The sequence below is a fragment of the Triticum dicoccoides genome, chromosome 4A, assembly GCF_002162155.2.
Source record: "Triticum dicoccoides isolate Atlit2015 ecotype Zavitan chromosome 4A, WEW_v2.0, whole genome shotgun sequence".
Classification (NCBI taxonomy): domain Eukaryota; kingdom Viridiplantae; phylum Streptophyta; class Magnoliopsida; order Poales; family Poaceae; genus Triticum; species Triticum dicoccoides.
Genome location: NC_041386.1, coordinates 593,515,674 through 593,537,843, shown reverse-complemented (window position 1 = coordinate 593,537,843; position 22,170 = coordinate 593,515,674). Strand labels below are relative to the sequence as shown.

The 22,170-nt window shown below is 44.4% G+C and overlaps 2 protein-coding genes across 6 annotated transcripts in view; one reads left to right on the top strand and one right to left on the bottom strand.

Moving 5' to 3' along the window:
• The window catches only part of LOC119283729 (tryptophan--tRNA ligase, cytoplasmic-like), a 21,208-nt gene extending 8,475 nt beyond the window's left edge, over positions 1–12,733 (top strand). Inside the window, exons 2-14 of the mRNA XM_037563152.1 lie at positions 9–352; positions 3,372–3,388; positions 8,577–8,822; positions 8,957–9,076; positions 9,496–9,681; positions 9,805–9,856; positions 9,959–10,111; positions 11,398–11,490; positions 11,620–11,700; positions 11,839–11,910; positions 12,204–12,272; positions 12,369–12,479; positions 12,659–12,733. Of these exons, the coding sequence (XP_037419049.1) occupies positions 9–352; positions 3,372–3,388; positions 8,577–8,822; positions 8,957–9,076; positions 9,496–9,681; positions 9,805–9,856; positions 9,959–10,111; positions 11,398–11,490; positions 11,620–11,700; positions 11,839–11,910; positions 12,204–12,272; positions 12,369–12,479; positions 12,659–12,733 (1,619 nt within the window). The remainder of the gene's footprint in view (positions 1–8; positions 353–3,371; positions 3,389–8,576; positions 8,823–8,956; positions 9,077–9,495; positions 9,682–9,804; positions 9,857–9,958; positions 10,112–11,397; positions 11,491–11,619; positions 11,701–11,838; positions 11,911–12,203; positions 12,273–12,368; positions 12,480–12,658) is intronic.
• Positions 12,734–14,610: 1,877 nt separating this feature from the next.
• On the bottom strand, positions 14,611–18,522 carry LOC119287100 (pentatricopeptide repeat-containing protein At2g01860-like). 5 transcript variants are annotated; one of them, XM_037566613.1, is made up of 4 exons: positions 16,584–18,522; positions 16,428–16,487; positions 16,226–16,327; positions 14,611–16,005 (listed from the first exon to the last, which is right to left on the bottom strand). In XM_037566613.1, the coding sequence occupies exon 1, from the start codon at positions 18,122–18,124 to the stop codon at positions 16,694–16,696; it is 1,431 nt and encodes a 476-aa protein (XP_037422510.1). In that variant the 5' UTR covers positions 18,125–18,522; the 3' UTR covers positions 14,611–16,005; positions 16,226–16,327; positions 16,428–16,487; positions 16,584–16,693. The 5 variants fall into 5 exon arrangements, with proteins under 5 accessions (XP_037422510.1, XP_037422509.1, XP_037422508.1 ...); XM_037566612.1 differs by having other exon boundaries at positions 16,428–18,522; XM_037566611.1 differs by having other exon boundaries at positions 16,226–16,487.
• Between the last annotated feature and the right edge of the window lie 3,648 nt (positions 18,523–22,170).

The following is a 22,170-nucleotide window of genomic DNA, read 5'->3' as shown; positions in this document are numbered from 1 at the left end:
AACGCCAGCGCCCCCGCGCCACCCCGGCGCCTCACCGGCGCCGCACTTCCCGGCCTCCTCCCTCTCCTTCATGCACCGGGTCGTCTCCCCCGAGCTCCGCGCGCGCCCCATCCGTGGCCGCCCCGACCCCGTCACCGGAGGCCACCTCGCTGGTCCGCCAGCGCCGTCGTCCTCCCCTGCGTCGTCGTCGTCGCCACGTCGCCCATGCCGCCGTCCGACGCCGCAAGACACCGCCGCCACCCAAGGACCGCTCCGCCGCCTCGACAACGCCGCCTCGCCGAACCGCCTCCCCAACGTCGCCGCCGACCCCGACCTTCATCGAGCCCATGGCCCCGTCCCCTACACTCCCTCGGTGAGGCCCCGACCTCCTCTTCTCCCTCCCGGCACCGTCCCGTCGCGCCGTTTGGATCGCCGAACGGCACCACGGCCACCGCACCGCCTCCTCCCTCCTCCCGCTCGCTCGCGCCGACCGCAGCTGCGGCTGCCCTTCCCCGTGCCCCGGTGTGCCGCGCCCCCCTCGCTGCGGCTCCCCTCACGGCCGACCCGCACCCACCCAGGTCGTCCCAGGCCACCGCCCCCCCTCTTCTCCGGCGCTCTGCCATGGTCGCCGGCGCCCCAGTTGGGTTGCCCTTGCCGGTCGCGCCCGCAGCGCCCATACGGGCTGCGCCTGTGCCCGACGCCCGCTCGCCCGCCTGCCCGCTATGGCCCCTGTGCCTATGGCACGTGGGGCCCGACCCAGAACGCTTAAAAAAAGAGAAAAGAGAATTTAAAAAAATATATTATTATAATAAAAATAAATATATAAATAAGAAATTAATTAATAATTAATTAATTAATGATTAGAATAATTAATGGATTAATTAAGTTAATTAATCATGTTTAATTAATCTAATTAAGTAGTTAGTTTTATTAAACCCTAATTAGACTAATCAGTCAATGACATGCGGGACCCACACGTCAGATTGACCCAGTCAACTCCCCGTTGACTGCTGACGTCATGCTGACATCATGATGACGTCAGCGTGCACTATTCTGGATAATGTTGCATTAAAAAAATCCTGAAAATGATTTAAATCTTTTAAAATTAATAGAAAATAAACCGTAGCTCTGATGAAAATACTTTCTACATGAAAGTTGCTCAGAACGACGAGACGAATCCGGATACGCAGTCCGTTCGTCCGCCACACACCCCTAACCTATCGAACCCGCAACTTTCCCCCTCCGGCTCCTCTGCCCGAAAACACGAAACACCGGGGATATTTTCCCGAATGTTTCCCCCCTTAACCGGTACCACCTCATACCACGCTAGGGCACACCTAGCATCGTTACTTGTCTTGTCATGCATCGATATGCATCTGTTTACATGGTATTCATTGTTTCTTCCCCCCTCTTCTCTCCGGTAGACTACGAGACCGACGCTGCTGCTGCCCAGTTCGACTACGGAGTTGACGACCCCTCCTTCTTGCCAGAGCAACCAGGCAATCCCCCCCCTTGATCACCAGATATCGCCTATTCTCCTCTATACTGCTTGCATTAGAGTAGTGTAGCATGTTACTGCTTTCCGTTGATCCTATTCTGATGCATAGCCTGACATTGTTGCTACATCTGTTGATACCTTACCTGCAATCCTAAATGCTTAGTATAGGATGCTAGTTTATCATTGGCCCTACATTCTTGTCAGTCTGCCTTGCTATACTATCGGGCCGTGATCACTTGGGAAGTGATCACGGGTATATACTATACATATATACATACTATACAGATGGTGACTAAAGTCGGGTCAGCTCGAAGAGTACCCGCGAGTGATTCATGGATTGGGGGCTGAAAGGACCTTTGTCCCGACGGCCCTCTGTGTGGATCTTTGTGGCGGAGCGACAGGGCAGGTTGAGACCGCCTAGGAGAGAGGTGGGCCTGGCCCTGTTCGGCGTTCGCGGACACTTAACACGCTTAACGAGATCTTGGTATTTGATCTGAGTTGGCTACGAGCTTATACGCACTAACCATCTACGCGGGTGTAGTTATGGGTATCCCGACGTCGTGGTATCAGCCGAAGCACTTCAGACGTCAGCGACGGAGCGGCGCGCGCCGAATTGGACTGGAACGCCACTAGGCTAGGTCTGCTTTCGGCCGCGTACGCAACGTGCAGGTGTGCTATGGGCGATGGGCCCAGACCCCTGTGCGCTTAGGTTTAGACCGGCGTGTTGGCCTCTCTGTTGAGCCTAGGTGGGGCTGCGACGTGTTGATCTTCCGCGGCCGGGCATGACCCAGGAAAGTGTGTCCGGCCAAATGGGATCAAGCGTGCTGGGTAAGTTGGTGCACCCCTGCAGGGAAGTTAATCTATTCGAATAGATGTGATCTTCGGTAACAGGACGACTTGGAGTTGTACCTTGACCTTATGACAACTAGAACCGGATACTTAATAAAACACACCCTTCCAAGTTCCACAGACAACCCGGTGATCGCTTTTCTACAGGGCGACGATGAGAGGATCGCCGGATAGGATTATGCTATGCGATGCTACTGGAGATGCTACTTGGAGATGCTACTTGGAGATGATACTTGGAGATGCTACTTGGAGATACTACTTGGAGGACTTCAATCTACTCTCTTCTACATGCTGTGAGACGGAGGCTGCCAGAAGCGTAGTCTTCGATAGGACTAGCTATCCCCCTCTTATTCTAGCATTCTGCAGTTCAGTCCACCGATATGGCCTCCTTACACATATACCCATGCATATGTAGCGTAGTTCCTTGCTTGCGAGTACTTTGGATGAGTACTCACGGTTGCTTTCTCCCCCCTTTTTCCCCCTTTCCTTTCTTTCTGGTTGTCGCAACCAGATGCTGGAGTCCAGGAGCCAGACGCCACCGTCGACGACGACCTCTACTACACCGGAGGTGCCTACTACTACGTGCAGCTTGCTGACGACGACCAGGAGTAGCTTAGGAGGATCCCAGGCAGGAGGCCTGCGCCTCTTTCGATCTGTATCCCAGTTTGTGCTAGCCTTCTTAAGGCAAACTTGTTTAACTTATGTCTGTACTCAGATATTGTTGCTTCCGCTGACTCGTCTATGATCGAGCACTTGTATTCGAGCCCTCGAGGCCCCTGGCTTGTATTATGATGCTTGTATGACTTATTTATGTTTTAGAGTTGTGTTGTGATATCTTCCCGTGAGTCCCTGATCTTGATCGTACACATTTGCATGCATGATTAGTGTACGATTAAATCGGGGGCGTCACAAACATGAATTCAAATGATGACTTTTGTTAGCAGGTACTCTTTAGCTAAATGAAGCACTGAATATGGAGAAGCTGAAACCACCAACAGATATTTCCTATTCACCATTTAATTTCTCATGAATGCTATATTTATAGGCCACAGTGGAAAAGAGGTAAATCTTCCAGCAAAAGAACTTCATCTCAGTTTGTCAGATGGCATAAACAACAATGTGACAATGAACAAGTAACAAGGTACAAAAATATATAGGTACTATCAGTTCTCTTATCCAAGTAAAATTAGCCAAAAGTATGTTTTTCCCTGCTAACCTGATTACACAAGTACAACTATACTAATAATGTTGATTTTTGAACAGCATGTATGACATGGTCAAGCACGCATGTGAGCAGCTGCAAACTACACGTCTACCTAAAATTAGTTATACCATGGCTTAAATCAAGAATAAGTAATCATTACATGTATCAAGTACAAGTGTTATCCAAATTAACTCTCATTAGTACTATTGATGATCCTGTACATGTATTTGCACAATACATGGTTAATATTTCTTGATGCATCAATTCTTCTCTACAAATTCCCGCAGCAACGCGCGAGGTGTCATCTAGTTTCATTAGCTAGTGGGTACGGTTAAATCCACCGGCCACAGCCCCACTTACCATCAGGAGTTAAAAAAATCGAGAAGAACCATCAGGAGTATCTTTGATTTGCACAAAATGGCGAGTAATAGGCGCTGGTTTTGGGCGGGCCGGCCCGCAGCCATCTGATTCGGTTGACAGGAACCGTCCGATGGCCCGTCGTCTTCGTCCATGGACACCAAGGATCACCTGCATCTCGTATGGGAGAGTATCAGGTGATACCACATCCTAAATTCTCTCATGGTACCAACCTTGAAAAATCAAATTTAGATGTTTCAAAAAATTCCGAAGCTTTTTGTGTATGTCCACAACATATGTGACTACAACCCCTAAAAAAGCCAGATCCAAATTCGAAAAACACATTGAGAAACAAAAAATGACAAATCTAGCTTGAATAGTGTCACAAAAAGACAAAAGACAAATTCACACTATTCACATCTGGATTTGTCTTTTTTGTTTCTCAATGTTCATTTCGAATTGGAAGCTGAAATTTTTAGGGGTTGTAGAAACTTACCTTATGAACATTCATGTTTTTTTCAGAATTTTTTGAAACATTTAAAATTAAGTTTATTGAAATGGTATCATGGGAGTATTTAAGGTCTGGTATCACTAGATATTCTTCCCTCGTCGTCCCTTTCATCTCGCCATCTGCACACGTTCTCCCGTTGCCATCCCCTCGCCGGCCGTCCTCATCTCTCGTCGCTGCCCTCGCTTGTTGTCCTAGTCATGACCCTCGCTGGCCATCCTCGTCACCGGCTTCGCCAATGCAACAACTGCACCTTGCGGTTGCAACTCTGGTGGCGACGGCCGCAGCTCGCCAGCATTCTCATCGCCGCTCATGCCTGATGTCGTAGCCTGTGGGGCACACCTCGCGATTGCAACACCTCGCTCGCCTCGTTTCAGCAAATTCAAGCGTCGGTTCCAGCAAAAAAACATCTTGTCGCTGAGCCATCGTGGCTCGCCGGGCTGCCGGCTACAGCTTGCCGCGTTGAGGGTTGTAGCAATTTGTGGTGATGGTTGAAACAGTATGCATGACACCGATTGTAGCAAAAAGTTCGGCGGTCATGCGATGTAGCAAAACATGGCGTCAGTTGTAGCCAGATGAGACATCGGTTGTAGCAATTTATGACACCATTTGTAGCATGTTGTAAAAAATACAGCGACCGTGCAATGTAGCAAAACGTGGCACCGGTTGTAGCTGAGCGGGATGTCGGCTCTAGCAAATTGTGACACCGGTTGTTGCATGTAACAAAAAAACCGCAACGTCTGCGATGTTGCTTGGAGCAGCGCCGCCATACTCGCAGCTCGTGGTCACCATGCTCGATGTCCATGATGGCAGCTCTCCCGTACACCAGTTGTAGCTCTGTCCATCCATTATTTCCAGCTCCCCGTCGCCATCTGGTTGATGCATGCTCCAATGTCGAAGACATAGCTCGCCATCCTCGGGTGACCAGCAAGGATGCAAAATCATGCGGTCCTGCCGTTCCCGACGCCAACGACCTTCGCAACCACATCAGGCACGGGGCATGCTTGTCCAAGCAACACCGTCGCCAGGGGTGGCTGCAGCCATGGTCTGGCGCCGGAGGTAGCGGCCATGGCCTGGCGTCAGAGGTAGCGGCCATGGCAGGAGCGGGGGAATATGTGTGGTTGATGATGATTGGGAAGAGATAAGGAGGAGTGGGGCCTGCACGAGAGGTGATGTAATTGGTTGGATCAGATTTGATCCCACGTCCCGCTTGCAAACATTACCCCATTAAAATACTATAATAGAATAATAAAGAATTAGAATTGATGGCGCAAAATATTGTCAGATCTGTCGGTAAGGGTCCAAGGGCGTATGTGCTACTCTAATAATATAATATAAAGGGAGGAGTGATTTTGCCCATCTGTTACGAAATTGCCCCATAGTTACAAAATATTACCCACTGATGCCACCCATAAGTGACAAAAAACATTTCGCACAAGGGAATAACCTTGCCTGGGCGAGCCCATGCAGTAGGGACTCCTATACGGCGCTCAGCGGGATGAGAGAAGACACAACGCGCCCGTTTAGGCCAGCCCATGTGTAGTCAACCTGTTTTTATAATATGTTTTCATTTTTCATTTTTCATTTTTCTTTTTGATGAAAAACAACGACAAGCCGGTCACGCGGGCAAATATGGGTTGGCGCGTTGGGCGCATTGCCGACACAAAAATCAAAAACAGGGCGGACGCTGAGCGGGCAGCCGTTCGAAATGGACACAAAACGAACAAAGCGTGTGTCCGTTTGGGTCGTCGTGTTGCAGTTACTCTTAGGGTATCTTTATTTGCATAAAAATGGTGGGTGATAGGTGCTGGTCCTGGGCCGGCCGCCCCGCAGCCATCTGATTTGGTTGATGGGTACCGTCTGATGCCACGTCGTCTTCGTCAATGCATGCATACGAAGGACCCCCTGCATCTCGTTGTCCCTTTTGTCTTGTCGTCCGCACACGTTCTCTCATTGCCGTCCCCTCGTCGGCCGTCCTTAGCCTGTTGTCATAGTCACTGTCCTCGCTTGCAGCATTGCCGGTTGTAGCAATTTGTGATGTTGGTTGAAGCATTGTGGCGGCCGTGCGATGTAGCAATTTATGACACCGGTTGTAGCATGTTGCAAAAAACACGACATCGTTTGTAACCGAGTGAGATGTCGGCTGTAGCAAATTATGACACCGGTTGTAGCATGTAACAAAAATCTGCAACGTCTGCGGTGTTGCTCGGAGTACCGCCGCCGTACTCGCAGCTCGCGGTCACCATGCTCGCTATCCATGATGGCAGCTCTCCCAAACACCTGTTGTAGCTCTGTCCGTCCATATTCCAGCATCCCGTCGCCATCTGGTTGATGCATGCTCCGATGTTGATGACGTAGCTCGCCATTCCCGGGTGACCAGCGAGGATGCAAAATCACGCGGTCCCATCATTCCTGGCGCCAACGACCTTCGCAACTACATCAGGCACGGGGCATGCTTGTCTGAGCAACAGCGTCGCCAGGGGTAGCCGCAGCCATGGTCTGGCACCGGAGGTAGCAGCCATGGCCTGGCGCCGGAGGTAGTGGCCATGGCCGGAGCGGAGGAAGATGTGTGGTTGACGGTGATTGGGGAGAGATAAGGAGAAGTGGGCCTGCGCGAGAGGCGATGTAATCGGTTGGATCGGGTTTGACCACACGCCCCGCGCGCGACCGACGCAAAACTCGGCAGGTTGGTCGGATACAAACATTACCCCATAAAAATATTGTAATAGAATAATAAACGATTAGAATTGATGGTGCAAAATACTGTCAGATCCCTCGGTAGAGGTCCAAAGGCGCGTATGTGCTAGTCTAATCTAATAATAAAGGGAGGAGTGATTTTGCCCGTCTATCACGAAATTGTCCCTCAAAGTTGCATAATATTACCACCGATGCCACCCATAAGTGACAAAAAAAGTTTCGCACAAGGGAACAACCTTGCTTGGGCCAGGCCACGCAGTAGGGACTCCTATACGGCGCTTAGCGGGCTGGGAGACGGTGCAGCGCGCCCGTTTAGACCGGTCCATGTGGGGGGGGTGCATTTTTATAATATGTTGTTTCATTTGCATTTATGTTTCGTTCTACTTTAAATAAATTGGGATTTCAAAAAAGTCCCAAAATATAATTGTTTTTGAGACTTTCGAAATTCAATAAATAACAAAATGTTTATGGATTCAAACAATGTTTTTAATTTTGTTTAAATCTTCGTGATTTCAAAAAACATTTGTGAAATAAAAAAATGTTCATGATTTAGAAAAAAAATTGTGCATTAAAAAATGTTAATGAAGTTGAACAAAATGTCTGCCAATTTAACAAGTGTTCATGAATTTTGAAAAATGTCCTAAGAATTCGAAAACTGTTTGTGAGTTACAAATAAGTTTATTGATTCATAAAAATATCCACTGATTCAAAAAATCATAATGCATTTCAAAACACGTTCGTTAAATATATAAAAAATCTTCATGAATTTCAAATATTGTTCCGGCAATTCCAAAAAATGTTTGTTGATTCTAAAAGAGTTTGCTGATTCAAAAACAAATGCTTAATTATTATTTTTGCAAACAGGATAAAATGTTCATGAATTCAAAACATATTTGCAAAATCATAAAAATGTTGACGATTTTAAATATGTGAACGAGCTTAAAAAATATTTTCTCTGCTATCTCGCTGGAGGCGATCGTACCCGTGTGGGTGGGCTTGTTTTTTGTGGTGCGCTAGGTTGGTTGGGCTTTCCTCAGTTGGTCCGATGAAGAGAGACCCATTTTTCGTTTTCTGCCGCCACTGCAGGGGAAACAGAGCCCGGCCGCGTCTCGGGAAAGGGAACAGCAGAGTTTTCGTTTGGAGCTCGTCCTCGGGTCGGATTCGGATGGATCGTTCCCTTTTTTTTCTTCTAACGGGGAGAGAGCGGAACGGGAAAAGTTCAAGGTTAGAATCTAACTCTAACCTCTAACTGGGTTAGAGTATCCAAACAGGGCCACACGTGTATATATAGTCTCTGCTAGTAATCCATTGATGTGCGTGTTCATGCTCGACGAAGTAGATTGCTACGGACGGGTTTCTTGATTCCGTGTCTCCTGCTGTTGGATTCCTTCTAGCTCTTGCCGCCAGCATGTGTCCTCTTTTACATACGTACTAGTCATCTTTCTTGCCTGATTAAACCAATCCTATATTGATTCACCAACCAGCCCTCAAAGTGAAGCTGCGATGTCGACAGTGCTTACTGTGGCGGCTGTTGCGGCGCTAGGGGAGACCGACCAGGTGGTGACCCCGTGGGAGGTGGCCGGCACGGCACAAGGAGGAGTCAACTACGATAAGTTGGTGGACCAATTTGGGTGCCAACGCATCGACGCCGCGCTCGTTGACCGCATCACGCGCCTTACATCCAGACCGCCGCATCGCTTCCTCCGCCGTGGGATCTTCTTTGCCCATCGGTACGTAAAACTCTATTACATTTTCCCCTCGATTTGAACGTGATTGTTTTCTTTATCCGATGATGAGTTCTGTTGTTTAGATTATTGAGTTGCTGCTGATGAGTTTTGTTGTTTCTTTACTTATTATTATTCAGCGATTTGAACCAGATATTGGACCTGTACGAGCAGGGGGGAAAGTTCTACCTCTACACGGGAAGGGGACCCTCCTCGGAGTCACTGCACCTTGGCCACCTTGTCCCCTTCATGTTCACAAAGTAATTATTAAGCATTCCTAGCTACTAATTTGTTTCTCTGATATCTTGTTTATATGTTTGTTGCATTACACGCTAAAAGTGTTGTGCGCCTGTGAAGTATATATATATGGGCAGTTATCTGCAAAACAAATAATCTTCTTTCGGGGATCCTTGTGTTAATTGATGACTATGGCTTCTTCATTGACCACAAGATGGCCTCCGTTTTGGATTCTAAAATGTTAAGTCTACATGGTTAATAGGCGGAGCAATTCATGGTATAAAATATGTGCAAGGTTCCTTACAGGATAGGGAACTTGAGAGTTTCAAACGTTTGTTGCACCCTTGAGTTGCTGCAGGAAATAACATCCCTTCATAATTCCGTCATCTATTCTGATATGGATAATTGATGTTTATTAATCTTAGCGGTCGATGTTTGGCAGGTACTTGCAGGATGCCTTCAAGGTGCCTGTAGTGATACAGTTAACCGATGACGAGAAGTTCCTCTGGAAGGACTTGTCTATTGCGGAATCTAAACGGCTTGCCCGTGAAAATGCCAAAGACATCATAGCTTGCGGGTTTGACGTTGAAAGAACTTTCATTTTCTCAGATTTTCAATATGTTGGAGGGTAAGTTTACTGGTGTTAATTGTTGGTCTTAATTATGTTTATTTTTATTGTCAGTAGTAACTTAAATGCCTATGCTATTGCTGCATTTTTTTGTCCTATATACTAATGACCTCTATCTGGCAGTCCCTTCTATGAAAATATGATGCAAGTTGCAAAGAGTGTGACATTTAATACTGTAAGAACTTTGCAATCAAGACCAGTATTTTTGTTCAAGACTACTGCTTTATTTGTTTACTCAATATTATCATAATAATACTCTTGTGGTTTTGAATAATAGCTTAGAGGCACTTTCGGATTTACTCCAGAAGATCACATAGGAAAGTGTTGCTTTCCTCCTGTGCAAGCTGCTCCATCATTTGCTTCGTCATTTCCCCATTTCTTTGGGGTTAATGACCAGCCGCGGTGCCTTATTCCATGTGCAATAGACCAGGTAAGAACATATCTCTGGTATGATGACCTTTGTTTACTGCATAGTTTGTATCTTCTTTCTAACTTACTTACAGGAAACATAAAATACATAATTATATTCCGGCCATTTTCATGAAGATATTTCCATTTAAAGATTGAAGTGTGTCCTACCTATACGTTTGAAATTCCTTTTTTCTAAACGTTTTTTTAAGATAGAAAACATTCCTTGGTATTGTTGCATCAGCTATGCTCAGCAACATTTTTTAATTATTGGTGGCGAGGGGTGGAGCATCGGTGGTGGCTAGGGGTAGCTATAGTGTCGGCGTGTGAGTGGGAGGGCGGTGGCTTGCAAGCAGGAAAGCAGAGATCAGCCTTTGTTGCCAGGGCCTCTACGGCTCGGAGTCGGTATGAGAGGAAGAGGTTGGTGGAGCAGGAAAGCAGGGACCAAGCAAAACAACAATGGTGCTGGAGTCTCAGCATGTGAGTAGGAGGGTGATGGCTTGAGAGCAGGAAAGCAGAGATTAGCAGTTGTCGCGAGGGCAGCAGTGTCTCGGTATGAGAATGGAGAGGTCGGTGGAGCAGGAAAGCAGGGCGCAAGCAGCTGTTACAAGGGATAGCAGGCAGAGGCGGCACAGGGTGGAATGAGGAACAACACTGGTGTTGTGGTTAATTGCTACCAAGTACATAAGGTGAATGGGCCCCAGTGCATAGAAGCTCCTACACAAGGTGGGGTCTCGGAAGGGATTATAGGAACGTAGACTTATCCCTGCAAAGTGCAATGCAGAGAGGTTGGTTTGAACCTAGGACCTCTTGGCACAAGTGGGGATGACTTAACCACTGCACTAGGCTAGCCCTTAACTAGATGGTCCCCCACTTGAAAAAAAAACAGCCGAGAGTTTTTTCTTCCTCATAGCTTGCCTCTCTGGCGTGTTTTCTCTGAAACATATGTGCTAGACGTATACCTATATGGTTGTTGTATTTTGAAAATTTTCCTTTCCCTTAGTCACATGTTCGGTAGACCAAGGGCAAATATATATTGTTGTTACAATCTTAATCAAAGTATTGGCATAAAAAAATATCTGCATGTTGGCATTACAACATATCTGACAGCAGTAAAGTAAATTTTTTGGCTCCCGACTTTGTGCTGTTCGAGTAATCGATTTGTACATATGGATTCAAATTATACAAAAAAATATTCTGTGAACTATTGTAATATAGACATATCTGGAATTTTCATTACTGTACATATGTGTGTTTAGTATGCAGGTTTACTTTACCTTCTGATTTATTTATATCTAATTTATGCAGGATCCTTATTTTAGATTGACTCGTGATGTTGCTCCTAAAATGGGTTATCCGAAACCTTCACTTATTGAATCAAAGTTTTTCCCTGCTCTTCAGGTACGTTTGGAATGCCATGGATTTAGGACTGAATAGAGCAGACCCAGTTAATAGCATTTAGTTAGGCTAACTCGCTGAGAGTTTTCTTTTTGTCTTTCATTATGGATTTGGTTTATTTCCCTTTTACAGGGGGAGTGTGGTAAAATGTCTGCCAGTGACCCGACTAGTGCAGTATATCTGACAGATAAACCTAAAGTAATTAAAGAAAAGGTTTGTCCTGAGCTTTTGTTTTGAATCGCATGCTATAGTTAGGCCATTTAATTACGTTGAAAATGTCATTGCTTTGAGACAAGCACCTTGTAATTCTATTATTTCAATGGCTTGTGATTTATTTCTACTGTTTTACAGATTAGGAAATATGCTTTCTCTGGTGGCCAGTCCACCACGGAGCTCCAAAGGAAATATGGAGCAAACCTCGATGTAAGCCATTTCCTTGGTTATTCATGAGCACTTGTTAATGAGTAGTAAACTAGTATGCCAAAATCATGCACCATAATTAATTATATAACTGTAACTCACAAGTTAGATTATTGATTTCCAATTAATTATTGTATTCTTACGAATTACAAAATCGATCATGTAATAGTTATTTTGTTTCATAAGTTAGATTATTTGATTATTGTATCCAATTAATCAATCAGCGGTGTTTCGGTTAATTATTATATTTCTTACGGAATACAAAACCTGTTGTGTAATTGTCATTTGTCTTCCAGGTTGATGTCTGTATCAAATATTTAAATTTCTTCCTTGAAGATGACGCTGAGTTTGAGCACATAAAGAAGGTAATATTATACACTGCTGCGTAGAAAAACTTTGCACAACGCACTTGCATTGAAACCTAAGTTGCCCTTACACTATGAAACTCGTTGTATCACCAGGAATACAAAGTTGGGAATATGCTAACAGGCGAATTGAAAGACCGTGTCGTTGGCGTTCTATCGAAGATAGCATTAGCACATCAGAATGCTAGAGCTCAAGTGACCGAGGAGGTATGCAATTTGGTTCTTAGTCTTTGTTTACAATTTGGTTCGTAGTCTTTTTTTAAAGATGGTGCACACATGGTTGTCTCTTAAAATGTTGTATTGCATCATTCTAACCACATTTGGAATAAACACTTAATGTTTGCTTCATCAATACAAATTTCCTCAATAAATTCTATTTTGTGCAGATGGTTGATGCATACATGTCTGCTAGTCCTCGTCCCAATATGTTTGGGACCCATTCTGATTATGTGAAATCGTAAAAGGTTTATGCTTTATTTAAGGGGCAGCGCTATTGCTTCCCATCAGACTATTCGTGAGCCCTACGATATATCTGATCTGACGTGGCTGCTGGCCCCTTAAAACGAGCCTGGGCTTCCACGTACAAAACCACCTTAAACAGCTTCCGCAAATCACATACTAATCTGGGCCACTAATTACCTGAGATAATTTGGTGAGATGCATTCTTGTTCCTTGGATTTAGAAGCAATCTGCGGCATGCTTTCTTTTTATTTTTTAGTTAGAAGCAATCTGCGGCATGTGTAACCTGGTGTTTTTAAGGGAAATGTGGCAATGATATTTTGTTTCAGAAGCATCACGATATTTCATCGGTCGACTAGAGAATTGCTTCGAACTGGCTTTGTTAAGAAATAAAATTATTTGACATGTTATAGAAGCATCACGATCTTGCTTCCTCGACTAGGCAACTAGAGAATTGCTTCGCACATGTTTCAGAAGCATCACAATCTTGTTTTCATTGGCAGAGACTTGCTTATAGGAAATATTATTTTGCTTCCATCAAAAAGAAAAACTTTGTTTAGGAAGCAAATATTGTTTCCATTATTATTATATATAAGCAAATACTCCCTCTATAAATTAATATAAGAGTGTTTAGATCACTAAAATAGTGATCTAACGCTCTTATAAGTTTACAGAGGGAGTATTATTTTAAGCTTTTAGATAGCAGATGGTCCTCTTCCTTAGGAAGCAAATACTTTTTCCATTATTATTTATAGATTTTCTTCCTTAACAGTAAAGAGTTTCCAATGTTATACCTAAATACATTGCTTCCACGGTGAATTAAACCGCTTCTGTCTATACCAAAAATTTGCTTCCATGGTGAATTAAATTTGCTACAACCTAAATTTCCCTCAAAACTATCAAAAAATTCTCTCCATCGGCTAATAATTCCTCTAACCCAATAAGACCTTTCCATAGAGAAGAACAATTATAATGAGTACGCATGTTTCAAACACATCAAGAATGTTTCCAATAAAAACAAATGGCATAAAGTTGCTTCCATGGACAAAAATAACATGAGGGACAAACAATTATGGTTCTGTGGAGAAACAATTTAAATTGAATACATGCTTCAAACAAATTGCCACTACTCCTACTAGCCTCCTACTCCCTCCGTCCGAAAAAGCTTGTCTCGATCTTACTCCTCAAATAGATGTATCCAGCACTAACTTGGTGCTAGATACATTCATTTAAGAGACACGTTTTTTCGAACGGCGGGAGTACTTTGCTTTGTGTAGGACCTCACAGCGTGGCCGTCAAGTGCTGCCTTAGGAGCAGCACCTCAAGTTGTGCATTATCTTGGAGATAGCGACGTACTACGAGCAGCACATCAGTCCGCTTCCACCGGCTCGAAGAAGTCGGTCGTCCCTGCCGTGGTGCTTCAAATGGCAGTAAAAGCTTCCAACGCTGTCCAAATCACCAATGAATTGCTTGAAGCAAACATTGTTCCAATTGAAGCACTAAAATGTTTCATTGGAAGCATATAAGCAAGATATGTTGGTTGAACTAGTGTGGTCCTCGGAGGGTGGGGTAGTTAGCTCCTGGTCCACAGGTCTGACGATTTGCTAGTATCAGACTGCAGATATAAAGTGTTTTCCTAACTGAAACCATCCCTTTATACGAAAACAGATAAGTCCTTCTACTAGGCTTCAAGTATAGTGCATGAAACCATCCCTTTAGCAAGTATGGCGCTAAAACTGGACAAGACTGTTAAACTCGAAAGAATCCGCCTCTACTAGACCTGGAGTATGGCACTGCATGAAACTAAGCAAGACAATTGTTAAATACTAGAAGGGGATAGACTCAACAGCTAGCATTCTCATCACCGATGCCATGAACATATCAACCAACAAAATCAGAATAATCAGCAGATAAGTACATATCATATTACCATCTGTCTTCTCTTCTCTGAACCGTAATAAAACACAGTCAGCCATGGCCAACAAAAGCAAATCTCAATCACTCAACAACACAAGAATACTCCAGAAAGTGAGGACAACTGTCTGGCTAATTCAACCAAGGAAAAATTGTTCACCCAGCCTCGCTCACCAGCCCACTAATTCAACCAAGGAAAACTTGTTCGCGCAGCCTCGCTCACAAGCCCTAGGGTAGGTGTGGCCTGCAGACAGCATGAGAACCAGGAGTGATTGATCTCCGAGAAGCACAACAACTCCGGTGCCATGAGAAACTGAGGCATAGGGTAACCTGCCATTTTGCTTGGCTAAAACTCCCACTGGTTCTACACTAATGACAGATCAGACCGTAATCAAACAGCGAGAACCACATACCAGGAACATAACTTCCATTGCAGGCTCATGTACGATTGTTTCCCCCCAAGGGGCCAGCACCCAGCAAGCAAAAAGAACTTCAATTTGCATGTAACGAAGAAGACTGAATAAATAATAGATCCAAAGTAGAACACAGAACAAATAGAAAGGAAAACAAGTTGCTTCATTCAAATTCAATAACAAGCAACATCAACTCGAAATCAATCGACAAAATCATGACATCTTCTATGAAGATTCTGAACAGTAAGAATACAACAGATGCAGCGGTGCAGGCACTAACTGACTCGCCAACTAAAAAGGTGAGAAAATAAATGTTCCCTAGCTCCTCCCGGCCAGCCATTTTAAAAGTGGCCAGCCAACAATGGAGAACCAGGATATCAATCTCCTTGCAGTATGACTCTAATGCCATGAGAAACAGAGGAAAAGGGTAACCTGCCAGTTTGCTCATATAAACTGTCACTAAGTACTGTCCACCTAGCCAAACCAGAAAAAAAATCTAATAGAGAAGTAACTTTGGTTGCTAGTTCAATTAAAGTCATTTTCACTAAGAGAAAGCCAACAAGAAAATTGGTGTCTCAAGCGCTCAATGAATTCGGCTACAAAAATAAAACCATTTTCCAGGACACTGCTGGGCAGTCACACACGCTTAGAGTAGACCACAGACATATTTTCCAGGTCAATGTGGGTCCAAAAGAATTCAAATTGTAAATACTAATGGAAGATCATGAGGTCACAGCAAAGCATCAGTAATACACAAGCAGTGGATTTTTTCTTTACACTTATGAACAGGGTAACATATCAGCATACAACATAAAGCATACAGTGGCATCATTTGATGTACCTATGCAGAAACTTGCGGTGAAAATCACTTCTGATGGTGTCGTTGATCTTGGTCTCTCCACGAGCCTGGCTCTTGAATACAATATCGTCGTCCCACCTCATCCCACCTGCAACACACACATGTATATGATTAACCTCACCATAAAGCATGACAGCTTTACTTTCTTCAAAAAGGATAGTCGCAGCATAAAAAGAAGCATACAATATAATACAGTAAAACAGTCAGCCATGGCCAATAACAAACAGAACTCAATCACTCAGCAGTAAGAATACTACAGGAGCAAGGAGGACCAACTGACTAATTCAACCAAGGAAAAATGTGTTCACCTGGCCTCGCTCACCAGCCCCAGAGTAAGTAGCCCGCAAACAGCACGAGAACCAGGAAGTGATGGTTTTCTAGCAGCACAACGACTCCTATTCCATGAGAGACTGAGGCAAAGAGAAACCTGTCATTTTGCTTGGCTAAAACTCTCACTACTTCTACACTAATCACAAATTAGACAGTAATCAAACAGCAAGAACCACAAACCAAGAACACAACTTCCAATGCAGGCTCACGTAAGATCGTTTCCCCCCTGGGGCCAGCAAGCTAATAGAAGTTCAATTTGTGTGCAACAAAGAGGATCAAAGAAATAATAAATCCAAAGTAGCATAGAGAAAAAATAGAGGAAAATAAGCTACTTACATCATTTGATAACAAACGACATTATCTCACCATCAATCGACTCAGCCTGGACTTTTACTTTTCCACCTATAGATAATTACACAAGCCTGGACTTTTACTTTTCCAATGGTTCAAGAACGTCCACCACCCATCTCAGACAAGCTTGAAACCAGCCTCCTGTCCAGCAACACGCCGGTTGACTCAGCCTCCCTGATCAGCTGCCGGCGCTTGGCCATCCTCCCCGCTGCGGCATAGCCTTCAATCACATTACAGTATATGTCTCTGGTCGGAACGAACCCAGCCTCCTTCAACCTCGAAAGGTACCGAAAAGTCCTTTCCAGATCATGCAATGCCACACACAGCTTCACAATGACCCGGTACGCCGGCAGGTCAAGAAGACAGTTTGCCTGCTCCATTTCCCAAACCAGGGCCAACGCCTCCCGGTGTCTCCCGTCACGGGAGCGGCTGTGGATCACTGTCGTGTACATCACCGCAGTTGGGTCCCTGCCAGACCCTCTGAACCAGCTGAACAGGCTCTCCACGGCTGCATACCGCCTGAGCTTTATGCAGACCTTCATCACAGCCGTGCAGTCCTGCAGTCGCAGGTCAAAGTCCGGCCTCTCACCGAGCTCGTCGAGCAGAGCAGCAGTGAGTCCGTAGCCTTCAGGTGTCCGGGCAACCTCCAGAATCAGCTTCGCATAGATGCTCGGGTGCAGTGTCCTCTTGTTCATCCTGGCAAGTTCAAGGAGCTTGCGTGCTAGGCCTACTTTGCCTGCCCTGATGAACCCACTCGCCATGGCTTCGAGGACAGCGCGGCTCGCCGAGGGGACGCACTCCTCAAGTGCGGACTCCATCTTCAGCTCGTCGAAGCGCGCCAAAACCTCGACGGTCGAAGCGAGGATCTGGTCATCAGGGAACAGAGGCACCGCCTTCTGCCCCTGTGCCCAACACAGCGTCTGGAGCGCCCTCTCGGGAAGTCCCATGTGCCCGAGCTCCCGGATGGTCATGGACAGGGAGCCTTTCCGGAGGAAGTGGACCCAACGGTCCAGCACTTTGCACACATCGGACTCCGGCGGGAGCGCGGCGATCTCCTTGGCAATCCCGACGAGGACCTCGGGGTTCTTGCGCACCTTGTCGCTGAACGAGGAGCGGGATGCCAGCCGGATGTGCTGCGTCGGTGTCGGAGTGACGGGCGGCCCCGTCTTGTGGGGCAGCGGCAGTGGGAGAGGCCGCTGTGCCGCCGGGTTTGGCGGCTTCACCGGCCTCCAGCGCATCGGACGGGCAAACAGCGCCGAGATGGCTTCAACCTCGTCCTTGCCCCATTCCAAAGTCCCATCTTCATGATCCGCAGCGGCGTCCTCTTCATACGCCTGCTGCTTACATTCCTTGGCGAGACCTCTGCTGGATGGCCGCGCGCAAGAGACCCGAGCAGTAAACCGACGGCCAAAGCTGCTGCTGCTGCGAAGGAACTTGGCGCCGACGGTCTTCTTCACCAATGCCGGTGCCAGGGAAACGCCGTCTGGCAGCGCGGAGAGAGGCGGCCGGCTCGCCAGAGATGACATGGCCGGCGAAGCACCCTCTCCTCGCCTCTTCCGCCCGCCCCTTGCTGGGTGCTGTGACCACCCGTGCTACAGGCGCGTGCCACCAAGGAAGCACCGAACGTTCGGCCACTTGAGCCGGGGAGGCAATCCGACGAACACCTTGAGTGCAGCTGAGGGGGTCGGACTCCCTCGGCTCCTCCAGCTGGACCTGGCTCCGCCGGCCTTGTCGGCTCGACCTGGCGAGCGCGTACGGCCGCAGTGCACTGGAAGTGCGTGCTTTGGCCGCCGCCAACCCCACGTTCGTCCCGCCGGCCGCCGCTTGTGGGAGCGGGAGGCCGTGCTGCCGTGAGAGGATTTGGGGATCAATTTTACGTACTTGCTCCGAGTCGTCTCAGCAGAAGCAGCAGGCAGCCGCGGAAAATGCCATCGGAGGCCGAGCTCCAGTGAGCTCGTTTTCATTTTTTATTTTTCTGGAGCACGAAAAATTCCAAATTTATTTTTTGAACACACATGCACATGTATACTATGTATATGCAAAATTTCACAGTATTATACGTTTACATGTGGCCTACAGAAAAAAGACAAATACACATTTTTAATGGGCCTTTTATTTTTGTTATTGGGCCAGAAATTTGTTATTTTTGTACAGCCTACAATCACAACATTTTTCGACGAAATTTAACACGTTCTTGCAGAATATATATAAGTTTTCATGATATTTTTTTCAGATTTTTTTGGAACTTTTAAATACGCTTTTTGATTTTTTCAAAATACCGAGCTCACTGGAACTCGGCCTCCAAAAATCCGCACTCCAGGCAGCCGATACATTTACTGTTTGTTTCTTTCGGCCCGGTTTTTAAAGTTTTTTCAGACGAGAGCGGCGTTTTGGTTCCCGAGTTCATCTGCTCCGGGCCATTAACAGTAAGAAAACATACCCCTAAAAAGTAAAATCAAAAAATAGAAAATAAAAAAGCTGATCTTTTTTCTTGGAAGATTTTTGAGTGTGTCTTGCCTGTGCCAATTTTCAGTGTGTTGAGTAGCTCCCTGCCAAAAAGACAAATTTCGTTTCTATGAAAAAGTTTACTGTTTGTGCACTGTTCGTAACAATTTTGCTTTTTTTTTGTTGAGGGCTACTCAGACATCTGAACGTGCTGAAATTGGCACGGGCCTCACGCACTCAAACATCTTCCAAGCAAAAGAAATCATATTTTTTTTAACTTTTGTAGTGTTTGTTTTAAACTTACTGTTCACCGGGTGAAGATGAGCCCCGGCTCAAAAGTGGATATTCAGCTTCTGACTTGTTATTTTCATATCTTCATCGGTTTTTTTCAGGGCTTTTTCCTTTTCTTCGGGCATCTTCGTTTTTATTTAGCATTTATCCACCGTTTTTCTCTGAGTTTTTTATTTTATCTTTTTCTTCTTTTTCAATACATGTGCACCCTTTCCAAAACACATTGCACAATTTTCATATACACGCAGAATATATTTTCTATACACATTTGAACTTTTTTCAAATACATATTTTAAACATTTTTTATACGTGTTAAAAAACAATACATGTTGAATTTTCTTTAGTTGGCATGAAACATTTATATCAAACCACACAAACATTTTATTACATTCTATACACATTTTCTAAAAATTTCACCATCTGTTTCTGAAACATGAGAATATTCCTTTAAAATGTCACGTAAATGCTTTTGAATGTCACAAAACATTTATTTTACCATGCACACATTTCTAATATTGCATAAGCATTTTATAATTATGTCACATGTATATTTTAAAATGGAAACTTTATTTTTTTTCAAAATTTACGTACATTTTTTATGTTATGAAATATTTCTTGAATTACACAAACATTATTTTTATGTTGTATAAACATTTAACAAAAAAAAGAACATACATCTTTATAAACGTGAGAAATTTTTTAAATTGTCACTAACATTTTTTTGGAATGCTATCATTACTTTTTGAAAGTTGCGCAAACATCTGTTACCACTGCTTAACATTTTTAGAATGTGTCATGAACATTGGTAAAAATTTAAAAAAATCATTTCCATCATGTGAAAAAAAAGTACTAAAAAGGAAAGAAAAAGATGTGTGCTAGGGAGCTAGTGATCATCCCACGCGCTAGGCTGGCCCATTTATGCAGTACTGCAAGCTACACTGTGCCTTGTATCGACGTTGTGCCCATTTATGGAATCTTCTCAGCAGAAGCAGCAGGCATTTGATGGATTTTATTTTATTTTTACTGTTTTTAGGCTACCAAGCCAAGAATACAATACAAACAAACGCTATGACATGACTATGGCGGAATGAGCCCACGTAAGGCCCCTTTGTTTTTCACATGTAACTGATGTCCAACATTACAATTTTGTTTTTGAAATTATGCCCGATTTATCAGTAAAACATCGGACACAATTAGATATAGGGTAATTGAAAACGTTAAATAAATATATAGGGTAATTGAACCTACGATGTGGAAACTACCCTTAACAAAGCAAAGACTATGACATGACTACGACTATATTGCCTCCAAACTCTTGCCAACGCCGCAACTGAACTTGTCATCATTGCACAACCATAGCTCACCCCAATAATGGACAACATCGAGAAATCCAACCACTTAAGTACATGTGTTCTAGAGAAAAAATGTCGTTGAATGGCCACAATAGTAGACCGGCGCTTACGGTGAACACTAGCGATCACTAAGCATCTCGGCAGATGGTCACCTCGATCTAGACACACAGTCGCTCTAGTATCGCGAGACCAAGGCGACGACTTTGCTGGCAAAGGCTCGGAGAAAGGGGTTGTCAAAGAAGATGATGGTGCCGCCGTCGATGCACATGGAATCACATCAATGACGACACAGATAACCAACCCGTTATCCCTCGAAAACAGCAGAGACAAAAACTCCGGGGCTCCTCAACGACGTTGCACCAACCGTCACCGTGATAGAACTTTTATTCAAGATGCCACCGCCATCACAGCCGAAGCGCTGTCACCTTGACCCAAAAAACTACTACATAAAAGATGAGAGGAGAGGATCCCCCCCTCACCCCCTCTCTGCCTCACATCGCCTGAGAGATTGAAATTTTGGCGGCTAACGTCTCTCCACGGTAGTGGAGACTTGCGAGCCGGTTTTCTGCTTAGTTCCTGATAGAAATAATAATCCCTTATTAGTACCTTCATTTTTGTATTATTGAATTAAAATCAAGCGTGTCTAGATCTCGCTTATTGCAAGATCGAAGGCAAGGTCGCCTGAAGAGCCTCCCTAAATGGATCGGCCGAGTGCAAGAAGGAGCGTCGACTCTCTTGCTAGCGCGTTCCCTTTTCCAGGCATCAACTACACCACAAGTTTTATTTATATTTCTGCAACTTTTTTCTTTTTCTTTTTTTCTGCAAGTTTTTTATTTTCCTTTTTTATTACCTTCATTTTATTTCTAAAATTATATATATGGAATAAATATTTTAATTAGTTCAAAAAAATGTTCGTAAAATGTAAAAATGTCTTTCGCACTTTTTTTAAATGTTCACACCATTTAGTAATATTTTGTAACATTTAAAATGTTAACTCTTTTGAAAAAATTGTTCATGACGTTTTAAATATTATGATGCAATCTAAAAATTGTGCACTTAATTTTTTTAAGTGGTACCACTAAAAAAATCTTCCTGGCGTTAAGAAAATATTGTTGTCTGCAACACATAAAATTGTTCACATGTTTTGAAAAATGTTCATGAAAATGTGATGATGGTCAAACATGTATTAGAAAAAGTTCAACATGTATTAAAAACTGTTCAACATGTATATAAAAATGTTTAGTGTGTATCCAAAAGAACAAAATGCATTTGAAAAATTCGACATGTATTTGATAATGTATATATTTTTTAAAAATGTTCATCAAATATAAAAACATGTTCATGCAATTTTGGAAAATGTTCATAACATTAAAAAAGTCATTCCTGTTGCACAAAAAAATAGAAAATAAGGAAAAGAAGAAGAAACGAAAAAGGAAAACCCTCATAGGAAAATAAAGAACAAGAAAAAACAGACGAAACCTTCT